General features: G+C 51.9%; 2 protein-coding genes across 6 annotated transcripts in view; one reads left to right on the forward strand and one right to left on the reverse strand.

Moving 5' to 3' along the window:
- Positions 1 to 217: 217 nt before the first annotated feature.
- Positions 218 to 4,866, reverse strand: SNAPIN (SNAP associated protein). Its single transcript, XM_078883082.1, has 4 exons — positions 4,743 to 4,866; positions 3,951 to 3,997; positions 1,923 to 2,041; positions 218 to 420 (listed from the first exon to the last, which is right to left on the reverse strand). The coding sequence occupies exons 2-4, from the start codon at positions 3,985 to 3,987 to the stop codon at positions 322 to 324; spliced, it is 255 nt and encodes an 84-aa protein (XP_078739208.1). The 5' UTR covers positions 3,988 to 3,997; positions 4,743 to 4,866; the 3' UTR covers positions 218 to 321.
- Positions 4,867 to 7,944: 3,078 nt separating this feature from the next.
- LOC144952490 (uncharacterized) overlaps positions 7,945 to 27,967 on the forward strand; it is a 45,947-nt gene continuing 25,924 nt past the window's right edge. For 3 of the 5 annotated variants that reach the window (XM_078882930.1, XM_078882932.1, XM_078882934.1), the window contains exons 1-7: positions 7,945 to 8,180; positions 13,956 to 14,187; positions 14,834 to 15,044; positions 16,035 to 16,258; positions 18,358 to 18,589; positions 19,919 to 20,249; positions 25,463 to 25,557. In XM_078882930.1, coding sequence (XP_078739056.1) covers positions 14,006 to 14,187; positions 14,834 to 15,044; positions 16,035 to 16,258; positions 18,358 to 18,589; positions 19,919 to 20,249; positions 25,463 to 25,557 — 1,275 coding nt within the window. In that variant the 5' untranslated portion in view covers positions 7,945 to 8,180; positions 13,956 to 14,005. Of the gene's footprint in view, positions 8,181 to 13,940; positions 14,188 to 14,833; positions 15,045 to 16,034; positions 16,259 to 18,357; positions 18,590 to 19,918; positions 20,250 to 25,462; positions 25,558 to 27,967 lie in introns of all 5 variants that reach the window. The other 2 variants (XM_078882931.1, XM_078882933.1) reach the window with 2 other exon arrangements.

The raw sequence follows: 27,967 nt of genomic DNA on the forward strand, positions 1-27,967 counted from the left end.
CACCAGTGACTCGCGGCCTACCCGTACCCGGCCGCACCAGGGTCGCAAACGGCTACCCGTACCCGGCCGGGTACGGGTAGCCGGGTATCGGGTAGGGTACGGGTATCGGGTACCCGGTTGCGACCTCTGCCTCGTACTGGCCCGGTTCAAACATGGCAGTGGAAAAAGGAATGACAGAAGACTGGGTTGCACGCGCAGAGACACATGGAGCGGAGTAGATATGACACTTTATTTGATCGTTAAATGAAGGGTGGAGAAGTGTTCATGGGTACACGGGAGGTGGCAGGGAGTGGTGGCTGTGAGGAGGTGGAGGGGGGGCAGTCACACGGGCCCAGGGAGCGGAGGATCTGAGGGGTCCAGGATTGTGCGTCTCCGTGCAGACTCGCGCGACACGTTGTGGTTCAGTCTGGCCAGACGTTCCTGCAACGTTCACAAGGTCACTAACATCGTTTGGAACCATTGGTACCTCATTTGCCAGTAAAAAAATATGATAATTGTTTATATCCTTTATATTAAGCTTGCTTGCTTAGGACCGTGCAAATTTTTCGGTCGTTTTTTAACCCACTTCCCGTGATCCAATCGAGCTGACATTTTGCACACAGACTCGTTGTGCGTGACAATTAATGTTCGTGACATTTTTTTTCCAAAATTTTACACTTTTTAGGACAAAAATATTATATTTAATTACCAATTGCTTAATGGTGCCATGCAATCATCTGACCCATAGGTGGCAGCCATCTCAAGCCAGAGGACGAGAGGACTCTAGCCGTCACGCATATAAAGGATTTATAGTGAAAACCTTTGTTTTTACGGGTTCTATCTGGAAACAAAACTGACACCTTTTTTTACGAGGAGTCATGTTTGCATAGACCACAATACCTGCAGTCATAATGCAAACACAAAAACACAACTGATAATGTATGCACTGTCCTGTTGTGTTTTTTGTTTGCATTCTGACTGCAGGTATTGTGGTCAATGCAAACATGACTCCTTGTAAAGAAAGGTGTCAGTTTTGTTGCCAGGTAGAAGGGTAAAAAACCAATTATCATCATCGGAAGATGTATCTATGCGACTTTACCGAAAGACCCAAGAATAAGAATCCATGCAGTCGCGAAAGCTTTAGGTCAAGATTTAAGTTGTACCTACACATGATCTGGGATCTTGTGGTGGTCGTACGTGTACATAGCATGGACTTGTTTCACGGCGTAAAGTAAAACAGACTTCACCATTGGAACCTCATTTGCCAGTAAAAAATATGATATGATAATTGAGGTTCCAATGGTGTAAATGCTTTACCCCAAGCTCTCATACTCTGATGGTGCATTGTCTTTGAGTTGTGCGCCTTTTGGCGTCATCTGGTCCAACACCATGTGAGACTAGGCTCTAAGGAAAGCTGTCTCGGGTGTGGACCAATCAACTTCAAGGACAGTGCATACATTATGACAGTTATGTTTTTTGTTTGCATTATGACTGCAGGTATTGTGGTCTATGCAAACATGACTCCTTGTAAAGAAAGGTGTCAGTTTTGTTGCCAGATAGAAGGGTAAAAAAACAATTAAAACAGACTTGCTAATACTTGTGCTAGTCAGAGGTGTGGATTCTGTAAGAACTTGTGGTAGTGACGGTTGTACCCGCATGCTCTGTAGGATCTTGTATGGTGGAGATTGTGCCTGCATATTTTGTAGGACCTTATACGATGATGGTGGTGGTGGTGGTTGTGGAGGTGGTGTTTGTACGTGCGCCTTCTAAGATGTGGTTGTACCTGCACGTTCTGCAGCATGTTGTGGTGGTTGTTGTACCTGCACGTTCTGCAGCATGTTGTGGTGGTGGTGGTTGTACCTGCACGTTCTGCAGCATCTTGTGGTGGTGGTTGTACCTGCACGTTCTGCAGGATGTTGTGGTGGTGGTTGTGGTTGTTGTACCTGCACGTTCTGCAGGATGTTGTTGACCAGCACGACGCGCCTCCGCGCGTTGAGCAGTTTCTTGACGTAAACGTCGAGGTCTGGAGCCCCAGCCTGCTCCTCGCTCACTCTGCGCAGCTCTGCACACAGACACAGGTGAGGGCGGGCACAAGCCGGCGTGAGTAGGTTAAACGTTGAGTTTTATAAGGGCACCACGGGGTGACCAGCCCCTCCCCACCCAGCCCCACCCCTCCCCACCCAGCCCCTCCCTACACGACGGACGGACACAATAATCCCCTGTGGGCTGGTGTAACCAGTGGGTTCCTACCAGTAAAATCTGCATGTTGATTCCCCGAATAAGATTTGAAGCTTTCGTGACTGCAAGAATCCGTACTCTTTGGCTCTTTCGGTAAAGTCACGTGGGTAGAAAATTAAGTGATTTTACCGAGAGAACCAAACAGTATGGATCCCTGAATAAGGTTCCAGATTTATTGCCAGAAAGGGATAAAAGCTGTTCGTTCGGTAAAGCCACGAAGACAGATCAAATTATTTTAAAAATAACAATATCACGACGTTTCGATCGCAACACAAGCAATCGTCATCAGGTGAGAAATATCGCGAGAGAGCTGCTGAGAATGTATTTTAGTATTCATCTTCTTGGTTCTTTCGGTAAAGTCACGTAGAAGGGAAATAATAAAAATAAAACATTAAATAATTCTCACGACGTTTCGACCACAACGCAAGCAGCCGTCTTCAGGTGGAGAACTGGTCTGTCGAGAAGACAGTCTGAATTCAGACTCTTGCGTTGTGGCCGAAACGTCGTGAGAATTAATTTATTGTTTTATTTTTATTATTTTCCTTCTACGTGACTTTACCGAAACCAAGAAGATTAATCCCTGCAGTCACGAAAGCTTTAAATCAATATTTTAGTATTATTTGATCTTCGTGGCTTTACCGAAAGACCCAAGCATATGAATTCCTGCATTCACGAAAGCTTTAAGTCAAGGTAAAACCTATTCAGACTCTTAGGTTTTTTCGGTAAAGTCACGGAGGTGAAAAATAAAATGAATAAAATAGAAATAAAATAATAGTTTATTTATATTTTATTAATTTTAATTAAATAAAATAAAAAATAAAATGTATAAATTAGAAATAAAATTAAAAAATTATTATTATTTTATTAAAATTTGTTTCTTTAATTTAACTTCCATTATTACTTTTATTAATTGGATTTTTATTTTTTACCTACGTGACTTTACCGAAAAAACCTAAGAGAGTATATGAATGCTTGCAGTCACGAAAGCTTCAAATCTAGAAGTAAAACCTATTGTTATAAATAAAAAAGTGTCTACTCGTTTGTGTTTCTCCCTTGTGATGGGACTTTGTAGGATGAACGTTGAGATTGATACGGGACACACGAGGTGAGACCTATAAGATCTGACTCGGTCTGTAGTGAGGCCGGGCACCTACAAGGGGTTGACAGATCTTCTTGGTTCTTTCAGTAAAGTCACGTAGAAGGGAAGTAATAAAATAATAAAACTAAAACTAAATAAAATAATTCTCACGACGTTTCGGCCACAACGCAAGCAGCCGTCCTCAGGTGAAGACCAGGTCTGCCGGGGAGACAGCGTCTGACTGAAACACCACCACGCTTGGCAGCGTATATTTAAGCTGCTGGGTTGGAAGGGGGGGAAAAGGCGCCTTGACAAAATAATTTGCATATCAAGAGGAATTTAGCATATTTATGGGAAATGCAGGTATGTGATTAGTACTACTTGTGAAATGCGTAGGAGGTGGGAGGGGGGTTTTCAAAGTCATTATTGACAGATTCGAGATATATTTTTCGATTTAAAGCTTTCGTGACTGCAGGGATTCATCTTGGTTCTTTCGGTAAAGTCATCACGTAGAAGGGAAGTAATAACGAAACGTCGTGAGAATTATATTTTATTATGTTTTATTTTTATTATTTTATTACTTCCCTTCTACGTGACTTTACCGAAAGAACCAAGAAGATTTGAGATATACCAAGAACGCAACTCAAGCACCCACCTGCAGCCAGACACTCAATCTGTTCTCGGAGATCCATCTGCGATTCTCTGCACGCCACACAGACACACACAGACACACAGACACACACAGACACACACAGAGACACACACACAGACACAAACACACAGACACACAGACACACACACAGACACACACAGACACACAGCCACACAGACACACAGACAGACACACAGACACACAGCCACACAGACACAGAGACACAGACACACAGACACACAGCCACACAGACACAGAGACACAGACACACAGACAGACACACAGACACACAGACACACACAGACACACACACACAGACACACACACAGACACAGACACACACGTGGCGAGCAGGCAGACGGACGTGATGTCACACCGCACCACTCGCTAGCGCTCTACGACAACGCAGAGAGACGATGTCCCACGTGGAGATGGAAGAGGCTGACGGGGCAAGCGCGGCCTACGGGAAGCAGCGGCAGCACCGCTGACGAAGGTCGGCACGGCACACGGTGGGGTGGGTGGGTGGCACGGTGGGTGGCACGGTGGGGTGGGGGGCACGGTGGGGGTTTGGGTAGCACGGTGGGGGGGTGGCACGGTGGGGGGGTGGGTGGCACGGTGGGGGGGGTGGGTGGCACGGTGGGGGGGGTGGGTGGCACGGTGGGGGGGGGTGGGTGGCACGGTGGGGGGGGGTGGGTGGCACGGTGGGGGGGTGGGTGGCACGGTGGGGGGGTGGGTGGCACGTGTCTCCCCCCCCCGCCCCCACGTGTCTCCCCCCCCCGCCCCCACGTGTCTCACCTGACGGCCCTCACGCTCTCGTCCACGTCTCGCACGGCGGGTCTCAGAAGCCCCAAGAGGCCCGCGGAGATCGCCTCCCTCCCGCGGTCTCCCTGCGCCTCCTGCGTCCCCCGTGTATCCTGTCCCCCCGATGTCCCCTGTCCCCCACCTTCCCCGTGTCTCCCCCGTGTCTCCTGTCCCCCCGATGTCCCCTGTCCCCCCTCTTCCCCGTGTCCCCCCCGTGTCTCCTGTCCCCCCTGTCCCCCACCTTCCCCGTGTCCCTCCTGTCTCCCCCGTGTCTCCTGTCCACCCGATGTCTCCTGTCCCCCCTGTCCTCCACCTTCCCCCTGTCCCCCCCGTGCCTCATGTCCCCCCTGCGTCTCCTCCACACGAGTCGCCATCACGGGAGACGACACGACAACAACAACAAACACCGAAGCTACAAGGACGCGAGGGAGACACACGCACACACACGCACGTGTGGAGACAACACCGAGACACGGAGAGACACACCGAGACACACACCGAGACACACACCAGAGACACACACCAGAGACACACACCGAGACAGACACCAGAGAGACACCAGAGAGACACGGCAGAGACACGCGGAGACAGACACGGCAGAGAGACACGGAGCTGCACGGGAAACTCAAGAAACCCGGAAGCAGACGCGGGGCACGTGACCCGCGCGCATTATTTATTTATTTGCGCGCGCGCGAGGGTCACGTGATCCCGGTCCGTGCTCGTCACCGGCCGTGGTCTATCCACCACCAGCACCACGTGGTCTATCCACTGCTGGTGGAGACACCAGCACCACCAGCACCACGTGGTCTATCCACTGCTGGTGGAGACACCAGCACCACGTGGTCTATCCACTGCTGGTGGAGACACCACCACCACCACGTGGTCTGTCCACTGCTGGTGGAGACACCACCAGCACCACGTGGTCTATCCACTGCTGGTGGAGACACCACCAGCACCACGTGGTCTATCCACTGCTGGTGGAGACACCACCAGCACCAGCACCACGTGGTCTATCCACTGCTGGTGGAGACACCACCACCACGTGGTCTGTCCACTGCTGGTGGAGACACCACCAGCACCACGTGGTCTATCCACTGCTGGTGGAGACACCACCAGCACCACGTGGTCTATCCACTGCTGGTGGAGACACCACCAGCACCACGTGGTCTATCCACTGCTGGTGGAGACACCACCACCACCACCAGCACCACGTGATCTATCCACTGCTGGTGGAGACACCACCACCACCACCACGTGGTCTATCCACTGCTGGTGGAGACACCACCACCACCACCAGCACCACGTGATCTATCCACTGCTGGTGGAGACACCACCACCACCACCACCACGTGGTCTATCCACTGCTGGTGGAGACACCACCACCACCACCACCAGCACCACGTGGTCTGTCCACTGCTGGTGGAGACACCACCACCACCACCAGCACCACGTGATCTATCCACTGCTGGTGGAGACACCACCACCACCACCAGCACCACGTGGTCTGTCCACTGCTGGTGGAGACACCACCACCACCACCAGCACCACGTGGTCTGTCCACTGCTGGTGGAGACACCACCACCACCAGCACCACGTGGTCTATCCACTGCTGGTGGAGACACCACCACCACCACCACCACGTGGTCTATCCACTGCTGGTGGAGACACCACCACCACCAGCACCACGTGGTCTGTCCACTGCTGGTGGAGACCACCACCACCACCACCACCACGTGGTCTATCCACTGCTGGTGGAGACACCAGCACCACGTGGTCTATCCACTGCTGGTGGAGACACCACCACCACCAGCACCACGTGGTCTATCTACTGCTGGTGGAGACACCACCACCACGTGGTCTATCCAGTATTTGTACGGCAATAGGGAATGTGAAGCTGGTAAATGAGCGTAGACCTTAGGTCAAATTTGTTCTTTGAAACAGAGAGGAGATCCAGCAGGTAGTCTGCGGATTTTTTTGTAAGTACATCGTGAATAAATAAAATCTGGTGCACAAGCCGTCGAACATTGAGAGTTTGACCCAATGTAGGGGGAGGGTGGGGGGAGGGTGGGGGGAGGGGAGGGTGGGGGGAAGATGGGAGGTGGGGGGGGAGGTTGGGGGAGTGTGGCGGGGAGGGGTGAGGGGAAAGTTGGGGGGAGGGTGGGGGGGAGGTTGGGGGAGTGTGGGGGAAGGGTGGGGGGAGGGGTGGGGGGAGGGTGGGGGGAAGATGGGGGGAGGGGTGGGGGGGAAGATGGGGGGAGGGGTGGTGGGGAGGTTGGGGGAGTGTGGGGGGAGTGTGGGGGGAGGGTGGGGGGAGGGATGGGGGAGTGTGGGGGGAGTGCGGGGGGAGTGGTGGGGGGAGGGTGGGGGGAGGGTGGGGGGGAGGTTGGGGGAGTGTGGGGGGAGGTTGGGGGAGTGTGGGGGGAGGGTGGGGGAGTGTGGGGGGAAGATGGGGGGAGGGGTGGGGGGGAAGTTGGGGGAGTGTGGGGGGAGGTTGGGGGAGTGTGGGGGAAGGGTGGGGGGAGGGGTGGGGGGAGGGTGGGGGGAAGATGGGGGGAGGGGTGGGGGGGAGGTTGGGGGAGTGTGGGGGGAGGGATGGGGGAGTGTGGGGGGAGTGTGGGGGGAGTGCGGGGGGAGTGGTGAGGGGAGGGTGGGGGGAGGGTGGGGGGGAGGTTGGGGGAGTGTGGGGGGAGGTTGGGGGAGTGTGGGGGGAGGGTGGGGGAGTGTGGGGGGAAGATGGGGGGAGGGGTGGGGGGGAGGTTGGGGGAGTGTGGGGGGAGGGGTGGGGGGAGGGTGGGGGGAAGATGGGGGGAGGGGTGGGGGGGAGGTTGGGGGAGTGTGGGGGGAGGGTGGGGGGAGGTGGGGGGAGGGTGGGGGGAGGGATGGGGGAGTGTGGGGGGAGTGCGGGGGGGAGTGGTGGGGGGAGGGTGGGGGGAGGGTGGGGGGGAGGTTGGGGGAGTGTGGGGGGAGTGTGGGGGGAGTGCGGGGGGAGTGGTGGGGCGAGGGTGGGGGGAGGGTGGGAGGAGGGGAGGGTGGGGGAGTGTGGGGGGAAGATGGGGGGAGGGGTGGGGGGGAGTGGTGGGGAGGAGGGGTGGGGGGAGGGGTGGGGGGAGGGGAGGTAAGTTGGAGGGGGGATTCCTTGGCGGGAAATCGCTGTCAAAGTTCCTCCAATCAAATCCCCGGCTCAGCGTCACGTGGTTCCTGCCTAGCGACAGTGCTGGGCAAGGTTAAGGACAGTGTCGTGGGCGGGTTGTAGTTTTTTTAAATGGCATTTTAATTGATGTAAACTTTACATTTTCTTTCTGCTAAATTAATGTTCGTAAGATTGTGTTGCTCGCAACAGGGCGAAGGGATTTATTAGGAATCGCGAAATTTTCGGTGAAATCGACAGCGGAGCGCAAAGGGCTTCTCCTACGGCTAGGCCGCGTTTCTGAGGTACAATGAATTCGCTTTAAAATTAAACGAAAATATATCGCGTTTGGTCGTGAATCTCCGTAAACTTTAGATGCAAAGTATCTCTTTATTTATTGCGAATGTATGTGCCCGGCTAAACGATTAACGCTTGTCATGTATTGCAGTGTACGTAACACGCATTTATCGCGTCTGAGAAAATTTCATTTAAAATATTTTTTTATTTAAAAAGTACAGCTTTCTCCGATCAAGCTTAATCTAAATCACGCGTTATTTTAATTATACTGTGGAAGTGTGTTCCGGCGAGAACGCGGAATCTCCTTTTTAATGCATTCGTGTGGATTATTGACCATACTTCACCGCGCTGGTCAATGATGCACAGCGCACAAGCTGCTAAGCAGCGTCTGACACTTGCTAAGAATGGTGGCCATCCCAACACTGTTCATGTTGGTTGATGTTCATGGTGACGGTGATGATGCTGCTGCTGTTGGTGGTGATGGTGGTTGTTGTGTTGGTTGTTGTGTTGGTGGTTGTGTTGTTGGTTGTGTTGTTGGTTGTTGTGTTGATGTTGGTTGTTGTGTTGATGGTTGTGTTGATTGTTGCTGTGTTGATGTTGGTTGTTGTGTTGATGTTGGTTGTTGTGTTGATGTTGGTTGTTGTGTTGATGGTTGTGTTGGTGGTGGTTGTGTTGGTGGTGGTTGTTGTGTTGATGGTGGTTGTTGTGTTGATGGTGGTTGTGTTGATGGTGGTTGTTTGTGTTGGTGGTGGTGGTTGTTGTGTTGGTGGTGGTGGTTGTTGTGTTGGTGGTGGTGGTTGTTGTGTTGGTGGTGGTGGTTGTTGTGTTGATGGTGGTTATTGTGGTGGTGGTGTTAATGGCGCCGGGTGCTTAAAACGCAGCGGGGGTTGTGACAGTAGGGGGCACAGGTGGTGCATCTACCAGTCTTCATCTTAGTCGGTCAACCCATGGCACCTGCTTGCGTCAATCCCGTGACCTCGTGCACCAAGCCTGGCACAGAGGGGTACAGCTGGTGGTGCATCTGCCAGTCATCTCAGTCAGCCAACCCATGGCACCTGCTGGGTCTGTCCCGAGACCTGCACCTAGCCTGGCACAGAGGGGTACAGCTGGTGTGCATTTGCCAGTCATCTCAGTCAGTCAACCCATGGCACCTGCTGGGTCTGTCCCGAGACCTGCACCTAGCCTGGCACAGAGGGGTACAACTGGTGTGCATCCGCCAGTCATCTCAGTCAGCCAACCCATGGCACCTGCTGGGTCTGTCCCGAGACCTGCACCTAGCTTGGCACAGTAGGGGGGTAACAGCTGGTGTGCATCTGCCAGTCATCTTAGTCGGTCAACCCATGGCACCTGCTGGGTCTGTCCCGAGACCTCGTGCACCTAGCCTGGCACAGAGGGGTACAGCTGGTGGTGCGTCTACCGGTCATCTCAGTCAGCCAATCCATGGCACCTGCTGGGTCTGTCCCGAGACCTCGTGCACCTAGCCTGGCACAGAGGGGTACAGCTGGTGGTGCGTCTACCGGTCATCTCAGTCAGCCAATCCATGGCACCTGCTGGGTCTGTCCCGAGACCTCCTGCACCTAGCCTGGCACAGAGGGGTACAGCTAGTGGTGCATCTACCGGTCATCTCAGTCAGCCAATCCATGGCACCTGCTGGGTCTGTCCCGAGACCTCCTGCACCTAGCCTGGCACAGAGGGGTACAGCTGGTGGTGCATCTACCGGTCATCTCAGTCAGCCAACCCATGGCACCTGCTGGGTCTGTCCCGAGACCTCCTGCACCTAGCCTGGCACAGCAGGGGGGTACAGCTGGTGTGCATCTGCCAGTCATCTTAGTCAGCCAACCCATGGCACCTGCTGGGTCTGTCCCGAGCCTTAGACACTTCATGTGGCCTCAATGTGCACCTGGCCTGGCACTGGCAACGTGGTGACGTCCCTGTCACTTTGTGGCGAATGCCGGGTATTGGTATTGGTTGGTGGCATTGATCGTGATGGTGCTGTTGGTATTGGTGCTGTTGATAGATATCCCGATGCTGGTATTGGTGGTTGTGATAATGACGGAGGTGTGGATTGCTGCTGGTGCTTCTGTTGGTGGTGGTGCTGTTGCTGACAGTGCTAGTGGTGATTATGGTGGTTGTGGTGGTTGTGGTGGTGATGCTGATCAGAATATTTATCCTGGAGGCATCCGATGAGCTATAATGCTCCTTTTCACAGACGTCCAGTCGTGGCACGGGGTCAGAACGTTGCAACAACAAACACAATACACACAAACACGATAGTGCAAAGTATAGGATCAGTAAACAAATCGCTTAAAAAAATGTGTATCTTCCCAGGTAAAGCCCACTGAGCTATTACCTTATTTTTTAGATGTGACCTGGCCACATTTGATGGTGCTGGTGTTGATATTGGCGGTGCTGTGGATGAGTGGTTGGTGGTGCTCCATCATATCGTTTTTTTTGGGTTCGATCGCATAAATATAAATGTGTTGTCGTTAAACCCGCCACCACCCAACACAGCCAATTAGTAAGGGTTGTCACGTAAACAAAACATGCCCATTCGTTACTACGGTAGTAGAGCAGACCGGTGTGTTGGAGAGCAAATCTACAACATTTACAATCTAAGTACGACGTTTCACCAGTAATTACAACTAACTTATTTTTTTCCTAAATCATACTTCTGCCGGTATTGATGCTCGTGGTGTTCACGTTGTTGCTGGTGTTGATGCTAGTGTTGTTGATTCAGATGACGGTGGTGCTTGTGTTTATGCTGCCACTGATGTTAATGCTGGTTGTGTTCGCTTTGGTGTTGATTCCAGTGTTGTTGATTCAGATGACGGTGGTGGTTGTGTTTATGCTGCCACTGGTGTTAATGCCGGTGGTGTTCGCTCTGGTGTTGATGCTAGCAGTGTTGATTCAGATGACGGTGGTGCTTGTGTTTATGCTGCCACTGGTGTTAATGCTGGTGGTGTTCGCTTTGGTGTTGATGTTAGTGTTGTTGATTCAGATGACGGTGGTGCTTGTGTTTATGCTGCCACTGGTGTTAATGCCGGTGGTGTTCGCTCTGGTGTTGATGCTAGCAGTGTTGATTCAGATGACGGTGGTGCTTGTGTTTATGCTGCCACTGGTGTTAATGCTGGTGGTGTTCGCTTTGGTGTTGATGTTAGTGTTGTTGATTCAGATGACGGTGGTGCTTGTGTTTATGCTGCCACTGGTGTTAATGCCGGTGGTGTTCGCTCTGGTGTTGATGCTAGCAGTGTTGATTCAGATGACGGTGGTGCTTGTGTTTATGCTGCCACTGGTGTTAATGCCGGTGGTGTTCGCTTTGGTGTTGATTCCAGTGTTGTTGATTCAGGTGACGGTGGTGCTTGTGTTTATGCTGCCACTGGTGTTAATGCCGGTGGTGTTCGCTTTGGTGTTGATTCCAGTGTTGTTGATTCAGATGACGGTGGTGCTTGTGTTTATGCTGCCACTGGTGTTAATGCCGGTTGTGTTCGCTTTGGTGTTGATTCCAGTGTTGTTGATTCAGGTGACGGTGGTGCTTGTGTTTATGCTGCCACTGGTGTAAATGCCGGTTGTGTTCGCTTTGGTGTTGATGTTAGTGTTGTTGATTCAGATGACAGTGGTGCTTGTGTTTATGCTGCCACTGGTGTTAATGCTGGTGGTGTTCGCTTTGGTGTTGATGTTAGTGTTGTTGATTCAGATGACGGTGGTGCTTGTGTTTATGCTGCCACTGGTGTTAATGCCGGTGGTGTTCGCTCTGGTGTTGATGCTAGCAGTGTTGATTCAGATGACGGTGGTGCTTGTGTTTATGCTGCCACTGGTGTTAATGCCGGTGGTGTTCGCTTTGGTGTTGATTCCAGTGTTGTTGATTCAGGTGACGGTGGTGCTTGTGTTTATGCTGCCACTGGTGTTAATGCCGGTGGTGTTCGCTTTGGTGTTGATTCCAGTGTTGTTGATTCAGATGACGGTGGTGCTTGTGTTTATGCTGCCACTGGTGTTAATGCCGGTTGTGTTCGCTTTGGTGTTGATTCCAGTGTTGTTGATTCAGGTGACGGTGGTGCTTGTGTTTATGCTGCCACTGGTGTTAATGCCGGTGGTGTTCGCTTTGGTGTTGATTCCAGTGTTGTTGATTCAGGTGACGGTGGTGCTTGTGTTTATGCTGCCACTGATGTTAATGCTGGTTGTGTTCGCTTTGGTGTTGATTCCAGTGTTGTTGATTCAGATGACGGTGGTGGTTGTGTTTATGCTGCCACTGGTGTTAATGCCGGTGGTGTTCGCTCTGGTGTTGATGCTAGCAGTGTTGATTCAGATGACGGTGGTGCTTGTGTTTATGCTGCCACTGGTGTTAATGCTGGTGGTGTTCGCTTTGGTGTTGATGTTAGTGTTGTTGATTCAGATGACGGTGGTGGTTGTGTTTATGCTGCCACTGGTGTTAATGCCGGTGGTGTTCGCTCTGGTGTTGATGCTAGCAGTGTTGATTCAGATGACGGTGGTGCTTGTGTTTATGCTGCCACTGGTGTTAATGCTGGTGGTGTTCGCTTTGGTGTTGATGTTAGTGTTGTTGATTCAGATGACGGTGGTGCTTGTGTTTATGCTGCCACTGGTGTAAATGCCGGTTGTGTTCGCTTTGGTGTTGATGTTAGTGTTGTTGATTCAGATGACAGTGGTGCTTGTGTTTATGCTGCCACTGGTGTTAATGCTGGTGGTGTTCGCTTTGGTGTTGATGTTAGTGTTGTTGATTCAGATGACGGTGGTGCTTGTGTTTATGCTGCCACTGGTGTTAATGCCGGTGGTGTTCGCTCTGGTGTTGATGCTAGCAGTGTTGATTCAGATGACGGTGGTGCTTGTGTTTATGCTGCCACTGGTGTTAATGCCGGTGGTGTTCGCTTTGGTGTTGATTCCAGTGTTGTTGATTCAGGTGACGGTGGTGCTTGTGTTTATGCTGCCACTGGTGTTAATGCCGGTGGTGTTCGCTTTGGTGTTGATTCCAGTGTTGTTGATTCAGATGACGGTGGTGCTTGTGTTTATGCTGCCACTGGTGTTAATGCCGGTTGTGTTCGCTTTGGTGTTGATTCCAGTGTTGTTGATTCAGGTGACGGTGGTGCTTGTGTTTATGCTGCCACTGGTGTTAATGCCGGTGGTGTTCGCTTTGGTGTTGATTCCAGTGTTGTTGATTCAGGTGACGGTGGTGCTTGTGTTTATGCTGCCACTGGTGTAAATGCCGGTTGTGTTCGCTTTGGTGTTGATGCCAGTGTTGTTGATTCAGATGACGGTGGTGCTTGTGTTTATGCTGCCACTGGTGTTAATGCCGGTGGTGTTCGCTTTGGTGTTGATTCCAGTGTTGTTGATTCAGATGACGGTGGTGCTTGTGTTTATGCTGCCACTGGTGTTAATGCCGGTGGTGTTCGCTTTGGTGTTGATTCCAGTGTTGTTGATTCAGGTGACGGTGGTGCTTGTGTTTATGCTGCCACTGGTGTAAATGCCGGTTGTGTTCGCTTTGGTGTTGATGCCAGTGTTGTTGATTCAGATGACGGTGGTGCTTGTGTTTATGCTGCCACTGGTGTTAATGCCGGTTGTGTTCGCTTTGGTGTTGATGCCAGTGTTGTTGATTCAGATGACGGTGGTGCTTGTGTTTATGCTGCCACTGGTGTAAATGCCTGTGGTGTTCGCTTTGGTGTTGATGCCAGTGTTGTTGATTCAGATGATGGTGGTGCTTGTGTTTATGCTGCCACTGGTGTTAATGCTGGTGGTGTTCGCTTTGGTGTTGATGCCAGTGTTGTTGATTCTAGCTGCGGTGGTGGTTGTGTTGACGCCGCCGCTGCGCGTGACGCTGGTGCCGATGTTCCCGGTGATGAAGCCGGTGTTGGGCGCTCAGACCATGCACAGGCTGAAGGGGCGCGGAGGCCGTGGGGTGCCCATGGAGGTTCCCATTTGGGATGAGCGCCAGGCCTACGAGGAACTTCTCTACTGGGAGGATCTCGTCCGGCGTGGGAAGCGTCTCCGGCCTGACGACTTTAAACGGTAATGCCCTACCCCAGCCTTTTACTCTTCCCCCGGTGTCTTGTCCGTTACTTCATGGCCCAGTATGCATCTGTGTATGTTGAACTTAGTTCGCATCGTACGTAGCCATCCGTGCTAATCGGAAGGACAACAAACTAAACACAAAAAGCAGTTCGTAATAAGTGAGTTTTCTATCGAGATTTAAAAGTGCCCTGCACACAACCACCCACCCCCCACTTGCCGCCCTTTATTCCGCACTGTTTTTCGCTGCTTTTTCACCGTACTCTTTGGTTCTTTCGGTAAAGTCACGTAGATAGAAAATTAATGGATCACGACGTTTCGATCGCTACACAAGCGACCGTCTTCAGGCGCTCTAGAACAAACGGTCGCTTGTGTTGCGATCGAAACGTCGTGATCTATTAATTTTCTACCCGCGTTGAGCTGTCATTTGTGATGGCCGGATCGCTTTGAAACAAAAAAAAGATCGATATAGCTCATTGTTTTTTACCTGTTAAATAAACAGTTTAGTTTAACATACGGACGAGCACACAGACGGACAGACTTACAGACTAGACCATATTTACACACATTTTCAACCTTAGCTTGAGAGTGTTAAAACTAACTATTGGCCCCACACTCGCCCCACCCCCCCATCGCTACCCAACAGCTACGAGGACCTGAGCTTCTGGTACGAGCGCTATTGCTTCGAGGAGGACATGCGCTACCAGGAGGACATGCGCGCCTACGAGGCGGAGATGCGCTACTGGGAGGAGTACCAGCGCTACGAGGAGGAGCTGCGCCACTACGAGTACCTGTCGGCGCAGGAGCGCTCCGACCAGGCCGTGCGCAAGCCCAAGCTGCCCTCTACACCCGGCCCGGTACCGACGCTAACTCGCTCGCTCGCTCACCTAATAGCCCACTGGGTTATTCACTCGCTGGTTCGCTGGCTAATCTACTGCATCACTCACTCGCTGGCTAGTTTCCTGGCTAACTTACTTGCTGGCTCGCTCACTGACTCGCTCACCGGATAGCCCACTGAGTCATTCACTTGCTGGCTATCTCGCTGCGTCACTCATTTGCTGGCTAGTTCCCTGGCTAATTCACTTGCTGACTTGCCGGATTGCCCACTGGCTCGCTCACCGGATAACCCACTGAGTCATTCGCTCGCTGGCTCGCTCAATGGCTCGCTCGCTGGGTCATTCACTCACTCGCTGGCTAATCCGCCGCGTCACTCACTCGCTAGCTAGTTGGCCGGCTAACTCATTGCTGGCTCGCTGGCTCACTCACTCACGAGCTACCTCCACGGGTCGTTTGCTCGCACACTCGCTCGGTCACCCGCTGTCTTCATGCTTACTTGCTTGCACACTAGCAAATAGATTAAATATGTACAGGAACGCAGGACGTTCCACTGTATTTGTAAAACAACGCAGACAGTGCCAACATCATTGTCACCACCTCCAGCCATGATCTATCCACTGCTGCCTCCATTCCTTACGGTCCTACGACACGACACATTTCGGGGAAGAATATGGGTAGTTGTGCGATTGAGTGAGTGCGTGAGTTAGCAAGCACGTAGACAGCTCGTGAATAAGTGAGCAGGCGAGTGAGCGAGTGAGCGCGTGGCTAGGTGACCGAGCAAGCAAGTGAACAGGTCGGCATCGAGTGGCTGACTGAGTGAGTGAGTGACCGGGTTAGTGAGTGAACGAGTAAGCGAGTGACACAACGCTCGCCCCACTTTCAAGATCCGTAATGCTCACCCCCCCCACTCCTCTGTCTCCGTCTCTCCGCCACACTCGCCCCCATCCCCGTGCTTTGCCCCTTGCTCTCCTGCCCCCTCCCCCCCCGCCGTGGTGGCTGTCACGCTGAAGGCCCAGCGGCCCACGTGCCACTCGGAGTACGAGCGCCACGTGTTGGCCAAGCACACGGCCATCTACCCCACGCAGGCCGAGCTAGAGGCTGTGCAGACCCTGGTCACCGTCACTGAGAAGGCTCTGAAGCTCTTGTCCGATGATTTGGATACCGACGCCGGAGCTGCCGGGGCTGCTGGTGCTGCTGGTGCTGCTGCTGCTACTCCCGGAGCCGCCTCTGCCGGGTATTTTTAAATCCTTTATATTAAGTTCGCTTGCTTGCTTGCTTAGGACCGTGCAAATCTTTCGGTCGTTTTTTAACCCACTTCCCGTGATCCAATCGAGCTGACATTTTGCACACGGATTCGTTGTGCGTGACAATGCATTTTCGTGAGAAAAAAATTCCTAAATTTTACACTGTTTAGGGATAAATAAATAAATATTTTATTTGCCAATTGTTTAATGCTGCCAGACAATCATCCGACCCATAGGTGGCAGCCATCTCAAGCCAGAGGACGAGAGGACTCTAGCCGCCCCGCATATAAAGGATTTATAGTGAAAAACTTTGTTTTTTCGGGTTAATTTTTTAAATCCTTTATATTAAGTTGGCTTGCTTACGACTGTGCAAATCTTTCGGTCGTTTTTTAACCCACTTCCCGTGATCCAATCGAGCTGACATTTTGCACACAGACTCGTTGTGCGTGACAATTAATGTTCGTGAAAATTTTTTTCCCAAAATTTTACGCTTTTTAGGACAAAAATATGATATTTAATTACCAATTGCTTAATGGTGCAATGCAATCATCTGACCCATAGGTGGCAGCCATCTCAAGCCAGAGGACGAGAGGACTCTAGCCGCCACGCATATAAAGGATTTATAGTGAAAAACTTTGTTTTTACGGGTTATACTTGTTTTGTAGTTTAACACGTTGCACCTGATGAGTTGATGAGTTAATGATGATGTCACCCTGCTGCTGCTGCTGCTCTATTTAAGACCGGGAGTCAGAGCAGAGCCTCACCATTCTGGCGAATTGCCCGATGATGCTGGATGCAATTACCAGCGAAACGTCGTACTACTCAAAATTTTTTTTTTGGTAAATGTTGTGGTTTCACGCTTCAACACACCGGTGGGCTAAAGCAGTGAACTATTTGTCTTTTGTCAACGTGACACTTTTTTGCTGATTGGCCGTGTCGGGCAGTGGAGGGTTACGACACATTTATAAGTAACGCGATCTAAACCCAAAAACGTCGATTAGGAATATTTTTTTGTACTTTCTGAAAATGAAACTTTTTTTGTTCAACGCAGGAAAGCCTCAAGGCTCTGTCAGAACAGTCTTACGGCTCCCTAGATTGAAAACTACTTTCTTTAGAACTGCTTATTGTATTTTTGTCCTTCCCTCCCACACCTCTGATTGGCATGGCTGGCTACGTACGGTGAGAACGGAGTTCAACATACATACAGCATTGGGATGTCTGGCCCCATGCCGGTTACATTCTATACTTTCTTTATTTGTAGTTATGGGGAAAGCGGAAAACCCAGAGAAAACCCATACACACCAAGCGGGGGAAACGTACAAACGGCACGCAGAAAGGCACATGGGGGCCGGGAATTGAACCCGGGCCCCTTCTTGCTGTCAGGCACAAGTGGTACCAGATTTGAAGCTTTCGTGACTGCAAGGATTCATATTCTTAGGTTTTTTTTCGGTAAAGTCACGTAGGTAAAAAATTAAAATTAATAAAAGTAAAATAAAAATAAAACATCCGCACATAGTTTACACAACAAAGCTCATTCCTAACAGCGTGCTTCAGCCGCACCGAACCTCACAAAAACAATATCCAGGGCCTACCTTGGCTCCTCCCACCCTCAACCAGTATATATACAAATACTGCTTCCTTGGAATTTCTCTCACTTGATACAGCTATCGTGCTGTGACGGTTCCACCTGAAGACGAATGCTTGTGTTGCCTCCGAAACGTCGTGATTTTTTATCTCAATTTTGGAGCTTTCGTGACTGCAGGAATTATTCTTTGGTTCTTTCGGTTAAGTCACGTATAAAGATAAAATAATAAATTAAATAATAGCATACTACGATGTTTCGATTGCAACACAAGCAATCGTCATCAGGTATAAAAGAAATAGCAACAAAAATCTAACCAGAAATCTATAGACAGACACACAAGCAGACAGACATCACACAGAGAGAGAACACGTATCGGCAGAAAGAGAGAGGTCGTTTCTGTGACGAGGCCTTAAATATAGAGAGGGGGCGGGGGCGGAGACTTTACCGAAAAAACCTAAGAATACGAGTGCTACCGTTGCGCCCCGCCCCGTTGTGTGGTTTCAGGGCTGCTGCTGCTGTTGCCTCTGGCTCCGGGGCTGGTGGCGCCGGCGGTGGCTCTGGCGGTGCGGTAGACCCAGCGGACCGCACCCTGCGTGGCGTGATGCGCGCTGGTCCCGTCGCCAAGGGGCTGCTGCTCAAGGGTGACTTGGAGCTGGCGCTGGTTTTAATCTGTAAGGACAAGCCGACCAAGACGCTGCTGGGACGCATCGTGCAACTTCTGCCCAAGCACCTCAAGGTTCCACTCAATAAGGGGGAGGATGGGAGGGGGGCTGTACGTTTCAACGTCCATGATAAGGCAGCTCGCGCTCATTTGTGGCCGGGTCGCTTCTGAAACAGAGCTACAAAGCTCGGTGGGACTCGCCTGGTAAAAGACAAAATAGTTTATTGTTTAAAATAATTTTAGACCTGCTCTTTGGTTCTTTCGGTAAAGTCACGTGGTTAGAAATAAAATAAAATAAAACAAATCACGACGTTAGTATGTGCTGATCACCCGCCACACACGCGACCTGTCAACAGACTTAACAACAAGCGGTGTAGCCCATTCGTAGTTACTGGACTGGGTTTAAGAAACTTGCGCCGTCCGTTTCAACCGCCGTCCCAGGAGATGGAGTCTAACTTGGATTGCGAGTCCAGTGTGATGAGGACATGACACCCACGGCAGCATCACATCTTGTATCTTTTCCAGATGTGTATTGGCTGGCTTCGTGACACGTATACACTTTTTCCACTGGCGTATCCGAACCGAACCAGCACACGGGGTACCTCGTGGTACAGTTGGGTTTCGACTGGCACTTGAACCAAGCCGTGATGCGTTGGCCTCGATCTTGAGTGTCAGGGGAGGGACCAACTACGTCAATCGTCACGCGTGCGATGTATCCGTTACGCCGTGAGGGACGCCTGCAACGCATCCCGACTCTGCTCCCTGCGCGTGATGTCGGCGGCACGGCTCGGCTTCTCGCAGGCGAAAAACAACCTGGGGCCACTCTGGCCTGGCGGCCTTGGCGCGTTGAAAAATCGGTGCAAGCCTCTGTCCACCCACGAGTATTAATTGGTTCAACACAGTTAAGTCACGTAGGTAAAAAAATTAAAATTAATAAAAGTAAAATAAAAATAAAATAAAAATCACGACGTTTCGGAGGCAACACAAGCCTCCGTCTTCAGGTGGAACCGTCACAGCACGATAGCTGTATTTGAAACGTCGTGATTTTTATTTTATTTTACTTTTATTAAATTTTTTTAATTTGTTTTACCTACGTGACTTTACCGAAAAAACCTAAGAATATGAATCCTTGCAGTCACGAAAGCCTCAAATCTAGAATCAACACGGTTAAGTCAGTTGGCAGATCGCGCATGCAGTGGGTTTTAAGTGTGCATCCTCCCACGTCTTTTCCGAGACATCCGGCCGGACAGCGTGGAAGAGTAGGCCAACAACGCCCTCCTTAAGAGGTGCTCTCTCTTGGGGAATGCCTCAACGGGCCGTCCCTTCTCCGCCAGCGGTGCCGCGCTGCGGGTTGGGTGGGCAGCGCTCTCTGACCTACGAAATTTTCCGCTCTCGTCCCTGCAGACGGTGCGTGCGCAGGCGGTGGCCGAGAACAAGGAGTCGTTCGGGGTGGAGAACCAAGCCCAAGAAGCAGCCCTGCTGGTCACCTGGAACCGGCCGGGGGCACCGACCCTCACCATCACCGTCACGCTCACCTGCCCCCTCATCCGCGAGGAGGCCGATCGTAAAGCCGAGGCTGACAAGAAGGCCGCCGCCGCCGTCGCCGCCAGTGCAGCTGCCGCCGGCGCAAGCGCCGCTGCCACAACCCCGACAGCCGGTGCCAAAGGTGCCGCCCCTAAAACTGCTGTCAAGACCGAGTCAACAATGCCGCCAGCGGCGGTGAAAAGTCAAAAAGGTAGTGTGAGAGCGGACGCCGGTCGCGACGGTCGTGTTGGCGGTTTCCGTGGTGTCAAGTGCTGCTGCGTGATCGTAGCTTGTCGGTTAAATGGCATCAGTATTACGTATGTCTTTCTAAGGCACGGCAGACCCAAACAAGTGCTGGAGAACGCAAAATGTAGCCCAATTTTCACCTGGGCAACTGGAGATCGGTACATAATAAGTGTGTCTGACCTAACATTAAAACTGACAGTAAAATATTTAAGAATCGCAAGCGACAAACAAATATATACTATTAAAAAGAAGAATTAAAAATGTTTATTTACTTAAAATGTCATTAGTGTGAACGTACACCGCCCTGATGCTTGTATTGTCGCCGTTGATGTCACCTAACCCTGAACCTTTTCCCAGTCTTCGCCATCAAGAGAAGAACAACTTTGTAGATCCTTCCGACAGATTCTAAACAAGCGACACCCTCTGCATAAACAAAACAACAACATTTAGCTTGCGCAGTAAAAAGAAAACGCTTACAGACCACAAACAACTCACGTGGCAGAGAACAAATTGCAGTCACTTCCCCATGCAGCACTCAGCATCGCCATATACCCTCCCGCGACCGTGTTTGTCGGTTAAACCATCCGCCTACTCCACAACGGCTTCCCCTCTTGACACCGTTCGCCGCGACTCCGTAATTCCCCGACACTGTCCCCCGTTCCGGGCAGTTCCAATCGGATCCCCAAACTACAGGGGACGGGAGGCTTATCCGGTCCACGACTTTATTCCGCACGGATCTTTGCGGCGTTCCAAAACGGCTTTGCAAATATTAGAACCCCTCGCTTTCGAGCATCTTGACCGCACGAATCGGGCGCTCGACGATGGAACTTGCGTTTCAATTCGTGGTGCGTGCTGTTGCTCCTGTCACGTCCATCGTCGGCGTCGCGAACGCTTTCATTGCAGGAGCTGCACCGATCCCGTCACCTTTGTAGCAGTTGGCTAGTTCGCGATAGCTGCAGCCAACGTGGATTCGAGACGCATTGCGTAGCAATGCTATCAATTTTTTCCCTCACACGTGTGTGTGTGTGTGTGTATCAATTCTTTCCGAATCGAATTGTGACCCCGAATCGTGGCATGAGGAAACACGGACCGACCCGTCGATTCAAATCGCCCTTTTATCGCTCGCTCCCCCGACTCCGAGCTCCGTTTGCCGTCTCTTCTTCTCCGTAGCAGCCCCCCCGTTCGGCACGGAGCGTGACGAACCGGCCTGGTGCGATCGTCAATAACACTGGTCAACAATAAAAAGAACACTTTTTTTTCTGGCCTGGACTTTTGCAGCTTTTTTAGACTAATTTCAGGGTGCCGATTCCAAATCTGATCTCAGATTTGCTCTATCACATCTCATTTTATGCTATCGGCATACCCCATTTTAATTGATTTTACCCGAAATTAACTCCGTCACTTATGATTGCAAGTTGTTGCGAGTCGGTGACTGCTTTAGTGTTAAAATATGGTGCAGTTTTTTTAGGATAGTTTGTTTACAATATCATTTTATGTAGATATCCACATTTATTTAATATTTTTCTTCCGCAGTTTTTATTGACAAAATGCAATATTTGATATCTAAAAAACCTGACGTGATGGACAAAAACTGATGCCAGATTTGGAATCCGCACCCCAAAATTACCTTCAAACCGTTGGAATACCTCATGCCAGACAAAAGTGTGTTGACCAGTGTAATAAACCCCCGGTCGGCTGTCCCGTGCGCTTCCGTGCTATGCTGCCGTGCGTTTTTCGGCACGATGTTTCCCGACACTTTTCCGCGCTCCGCGTTACGCAAGCTTCCTCGGCTACCGAACGGAACGCCTGAATTTGTTCCCCGGGATCCTGCGTAAGCATTGCCAGCCGCTGCTGCAGCCTGTCGTAGGCCGGACGGTGTTGGTTATTTGGTTCGTTGGGGACGGAAAACAATCGGGTGTAGCCAGAGGGAAGCTGGAGCAGCCACAGAAAGCTCCCGTCACCTTGCCGAACAACGACGCGGTTCAACCCGCAAGCGCACGGGAGAGTTGTGTGCGGCACAACTGCGGAAACAAAAACCTTAGCAAGCGACGGAAACGAGCGCGGTTGTGTAAACGTGACACCGGATGTGGTTTCCGTCCCCAAAAAACGCCGCAGATAATGTTAGCGATAATAACACCGCCTCGGAAGAGGTTGTTTTATTTCCTTTGAAACGTTTGGGTTGAGAACGATCGCACCAGAGCTGATTCATTGTTCTTTTCGTGTCGAATAGGCGCTGCAGTTGCCAGAGGGAACGTGGGGATAGCGCCAAAGCAAATCGCACGTGTTGAAACTGATTTGGCTACAAGTGTCGGAAAACGAACAAAAATATGCGGCCGAGTCACTGCCAGTCTTTCATTTTTTTGCTGCTGAAAATTGTTTTTTCGCAGATTTTTCGTTTTCAAAAGCCGTGCAAATTATCCGATCGCCGCACAGCGTAGAATCACACTGCCAGCCCGCAATTCCCTACGCCTCCCGGTGTTCCCAAAGGTGAATGAAGGCTGCATGGGGATACTGCAACACATTCTCGGTTACAATTCTAGGTTGTTATAACAGAGGCGACGGAGAGAGTTTGAGTACACCTTCGGCAAGTGGCATTCTGCGTGCCAGCCTGTGTCAGACCGGCCACCCGGTGGGAAGAGAAACAATAACCCAAGCCAGCGAAACAAAATAATTTCAGCGAAACAAATGTCCATCACCGTTGCCGTCTCTGTCATTCCTACCCCAAGTATTGCCTTGCTTTGAGCCCAGATGCTTCACGTTGCAATGATACTCAATTTACTAGCGTATTGCGGGGCTCTTTAACTGACGGACCGCCTTAATCGTGGCCCGTCTAGCTATGGGCCACTCGCGCTTCCTTTTCCACTGCACAACCGAGCCACACGTGGGGGCGTTGCCGAGCCAGCTTGACGCGGCTCGGGTCGTTTTTTTTCCATTGCGGAATCTCAAGCCGTGCCACCAACGACCTCGCCGTTCCCCCCGCCCCCCCCCCCCCCCGAGCGAGAATGGGACGTCCCCTCGAGGCCAGCGTAGCACGGTTTGCTTCCGGCTCTGCACGGAAAACAGCCAGTGGAAAAACCACCTGCACAGTGAGGGCCCCAAGCTTGCTCGGCTCGGATGTAGCAGTGGAAAAGGGGGTACAAGTGGCCACGGTTTGCCGAGACGTAAGGAGTTAGACATTCGTGAAATCAAACCGTGATGGACGAGAGAGAGAGAGGGCTATCGGGAGACGAGGGGCGGATTGGCGGTTGTGTGTACAGACATTATCACTTTGACGCTGTTCGACGTTAAGGGCGGTGGGGCGGCACACAGTGGAAACGCTCGTGCGCCACAGTAAGAAGGACTGGGGTTCGATTCCCGAATCGGCCATCCTTCTGTGGGGAGTTGTGTACATCCTCTCTCCCCCTGTTCTGCATGGGTTTCCTCCGGATTCTGTAAACGGCTATTGACCAAATCAACCCAGTGCTGATAAATTGGCTGCAAATGAACTCATTTGGGATTGCAACATCGCCCCAAGACTGAACTTGGCAGGATCTTCCAGGAAAGAGAGTCTTGAGACTCGGTGAGGCTTTCCTGGGTAAAACAAGCGCTGGTGGTAATGTCTGTACACTGGACCCATGACATCACTATAGGAATTACTGTGGCCTTCCGTAACGTACAGTCGGAAGAAACTTTTGTTCATTTGGGTGGAGCCTGCGAGGAAAGGAGATGTACACCGGATGAATTGGCTTGGAAGGTCCCTTCCGCCCCGTCATGCCAGTCTGGTGCAGAGCAATAATTAGTCGTGATGGCGACGGCAACGTGACCACATTTGCATCGCAAAATCAAAGGGAAGAAAGAACGTGTTCACCGAAAGGGTCCAGAGCCCATACGATCTTTTGGAAGACAAGACCCTCTTGGTTTTTCTCATCTTATTTTCTGAAAAAATGTTTGTATAGCGCTTTATTCCAAGGCACTTTACAGCAAGTAGTGATAGGGGTTGGGGTACTGATACGAATAGGGGTAGTGATGGTGGTTGGGGTTGGGGTAGTGATGGGGGTTGGGGTAGTGATAAGGGTTGGGGTAGGCCTGCTCGTAGCTGGGGCGCCCGGGCAGGGAGTAGCAGTAGCAGCAGGACGATGATGGTTGTTCTCAGGGAGGAATGGAAGCAGCAGGTTTCCATAGTGAAGATGGTTGTTTTTTGCCACGTTCTCATTGGCAGCTTGCGCGACTCAACCAGCTCGGAGAAGGGTTTTAGTTGCCCTTGCCATTCATTAGCAAGTCGTAGCTGGTTCCCGCAGTCGATTAGAAGTCGAAGGTCGAACGTTCTCTCTTTTCGGTGAACGCGTTTCCCCTCCGTCAAATGCGCACAAACGCGCACCACAACAAAACAATCAAATCAACTTCCACATGGTGGAAACGATTGCCGGGACAAGTGCTGTTTCGCGAGCACTTATTAAGACCGGCGCAGCACACGAGGGGATGGTGTGACCAACGCCGCGCCTGGTCCGTCTTTGTTTCCCCAACGTTAATTCTACACGTGGGTCAAACCGCCCGGTTCATTCGACTTGAGGAAGGCCCAAGACGGATTCAGCAATCGCCACCGTTGTTGGTTGCGAATTGAACTCCGGTCGCCACGTTCGTCGTGAGTGCTGCGCCACCGCTGTTGAACAACTGGGTTCGCTCGTTCATCCTAGACAGGTCGTTGGGGCAAGTGCTGCTAGTGAGCACATACTCTCGAGTGAGGTACATGCTGTTAGTGAAAACATACGCAGGGAGTGTGCTGCACTGCATTCGACACCGACCCCCTCCGCAGAATGGCGTTACTCAAGTTCCTCTCCCCCTAGCACCCCACCCCTTACATCACCTCACCCCTTGCCTCACCACCCACTCTCCTGCCCGCCGCCTTACTCGTCCACTCGCCCACACATCCGACCAGCCACGTTGACTCACCCCGCCTGCCTACCCACTCTCTCCAACTCGCCCAACCAGTCGCCCACCCACCAACCAACATACTCACCCGCTCAACGACTCAACCCAGTCACCCACCAATTCGCTCATTCATTCACTCGCCGTCCCACCAACTCATCCACCCACCACCACCAACCCATCTACCCCACCCGCCCGCCCAACCGAGCGTCCCACACCTCTTCAACAAGCGAGCGGCAGTGGTGACGTCTCTTCCCCCTTATCGCCACCTAGAGCTGACGGCGCCCACTCCAGACGGGCCGGACGCGCTGGACAGGCAGAAATGCCTTGACGCGTTGGCGTCCCTGCGACACGCCAAGTGGTTTCAGGTTGGGTTTTGTCCCCCCTTTGTACCCCCCGCTCCCCCGCCCGTCACCCTATTACCCCGTTAACCGCGCGTGGAGTTACTGTGTACACACACGCACACACGCATGTGCCCCTTCCGTCCACAACTGGCGGACGGGTTGTGGGGAGCTAATTGTTGCGGCTGGTCACTGGCATGTACCCCCTCTCTCCCTGCCGCATGGGGAGTACGGGCTACAGCTTGTGACCGCTAGTTCACTCTCTCGCCAAGGTCACCCCCGGAGCCAATGCTGCCCCGTCTGCGCTGTGGTCGCTAGCTTAACGGACGATGCGACGCGACAAAATGACCCGGCGGTGCTCTACCTGCAGATGCGTCCCTGTGCCACGTGCCGCAGGCTCCGATACGAGTTTGAGGCTTCGTTAAATTCTATAAGTAAAAACAACAAAAATACAGAAGTGTGCCGCCCGCCATCGTGAATTGGCGTGGTGCAAAGTTGTGAGACTTGTCGTCACGGGTGCTGACATCACCGGAGCGCCAGGATGTATGGCGCTCTGTGGTGAACGCGAAGTCCTCTTTTGCTCATTTAATGAAGACTCAAACTCGTGTTTGGTCAGCCCAGTCCACACGGCCTAGGCGTGCATATCTACAAGGTAGGAGCTGCTTCGTTGTTTTTTTATCCGTTGCGTCCAACTTTGCACGTTGGGCCCGCTTGGTGCCATGATCGCGATGCCCGGATCGGTCGGAAGGGTCCTCAGTGGGATGCCCAGTTGAAGGTGGGGGGGGGGTGAATGAATCGACTTGACCGATCACCATCGTATCTCCCGGTGTTGATAAAACGAGTACCGAATTGTGGGAAATCCTGCAGAGAGAGAGACACACCGTGGGTCGTTGCCCCGCTGTAGAGCCAGCGACAGAATTTTCACCGCTGGTTCCCAAATGGTTGCCCAATATCCCTCGGGGGGGGATGGGTGGGGGGCGGGGGGTGATGGGAGTTGAGGAAAGATCTGGGAGGGTTCAGAGTTGTGTCAACCAAACCCCCACCTCTCCCCTTCCTCCCACCACCACCACTATCGTGTAGGACGCGCAGCACAGCATTTCATACCAGGGCAATTGGTAACATGGCATCGGCATTGCTTGTGGGGGTGACCTTGATGTGTAGGGGGGGGGGGGGGAGCGTGCACTGATACATTTTGCTGTCCGATTGGAACCGTTGTGAAGAAAAGTAATATTTATTTCCACACCGGTCTGCCGACGATTGTAAACAACGTGATGTAAGAATTTATAGTCGCACTCGGATGACGACCAGACGTCTCGTTGGCCCAGAGGCACCGCGGTTTCACGAACTCTCTTCCGATCTGCGGCTCGACTTCTGTGCGCCGTCCAATCGGACTACGATGGGGCCCACAAACTCTAATTTGGAATTCAAACACACGAGGGGTGGGCGCTCGCCGCGCAGACTTGTGCAGTTGCGCTGCTGCTCTGTAGCTCTCCGACGCGCGTCGTGCAGCTCTTGCCTTGCATAGTTTTGTTGTGCGCCGTCCCGACGTTTCGCCACTCCCCCCCCCCCTCCCCCCCGACACGTGTCACGGCATCTTCAGGAACTCCCCCAGTACGGGCAGACCTCGCCGAGTGCCACTCCTCCATTTCAAACGCCGATTCTGTGAGTGCTCCCTTCCTCCCAGGAAGGAAAGCATCTTTGAGCACTGATTGAGGTCTGCCCGTATTCGGCCGCACGTTGATATTTTGGTTTTCCCGGGCCGGTGGGGCGGAACGTCGGACTCCGTGCCGAACAAACACACGGTACAGCCCCGTAACAGCATCGGAGGGCTAGAGTGCCACAGTCTGCGTTGGGTCCATATCAACCTTCACCTCTAAGCCCCTGCCACCTCTCACATCCTCCAAAAATCGGAAGCTGCCAATTCCACGATTGCCCTCTGCGGCAAGGCGAGTGCCTGGGCCCGGTTTTGGCGGAGGCTGCATCCCAGTGGCGTGGCTCAGCTGTGAAGGTTGTTGGGGTGAAATGAGTTGAGCGGCGAGTGCAGGGTTTTATAGATATTTTTGCGCACCGTTCGTTTGGCGAGTTTCGTAAAGGAATTGGAACGCACTTCCCCCCCCCCACCCCCGTCCGTCTCTTGTGTAGGAATTCGTTCAATGCTATGATGACAACCCACGGTTTAAATTGCTTGTGACGATGCCTGTACGCTACACGGTGACTCCACGCGCATGATGTTGTCCCGTTTGTAGACTTGCGGAACTGATGTATGTACCAATATTTCACCGTTACCAAGCGGCGATTGCTGTCAGGTGGTATTAGAAGCCTCATTGCAGCTCGAAAGCAGTGTTAATTTGGCAAACAATTAGCAACGGAAATATTTGTCAATGAAGCGGGTTTTTTGTTTCGTCGACGACGATGACTGATTGGACAGAACTGGTAA

The sequence above is a fragment of the Lampetra fluviatilis genome, chromosome 68 (assembly GCF_964198595.1).
Source record: "Lampetra fluviatilis chromosome 68, kcLamFluv1.1, whole genome shotgun sequence".
NCBI classification, from domain to species: Eukaryota; Metazoa; Chordata; class Hyperoartia; order Petromyzontiformes; family Petromyzontidae; genus Lampetra; species Lampetra fluviatilis.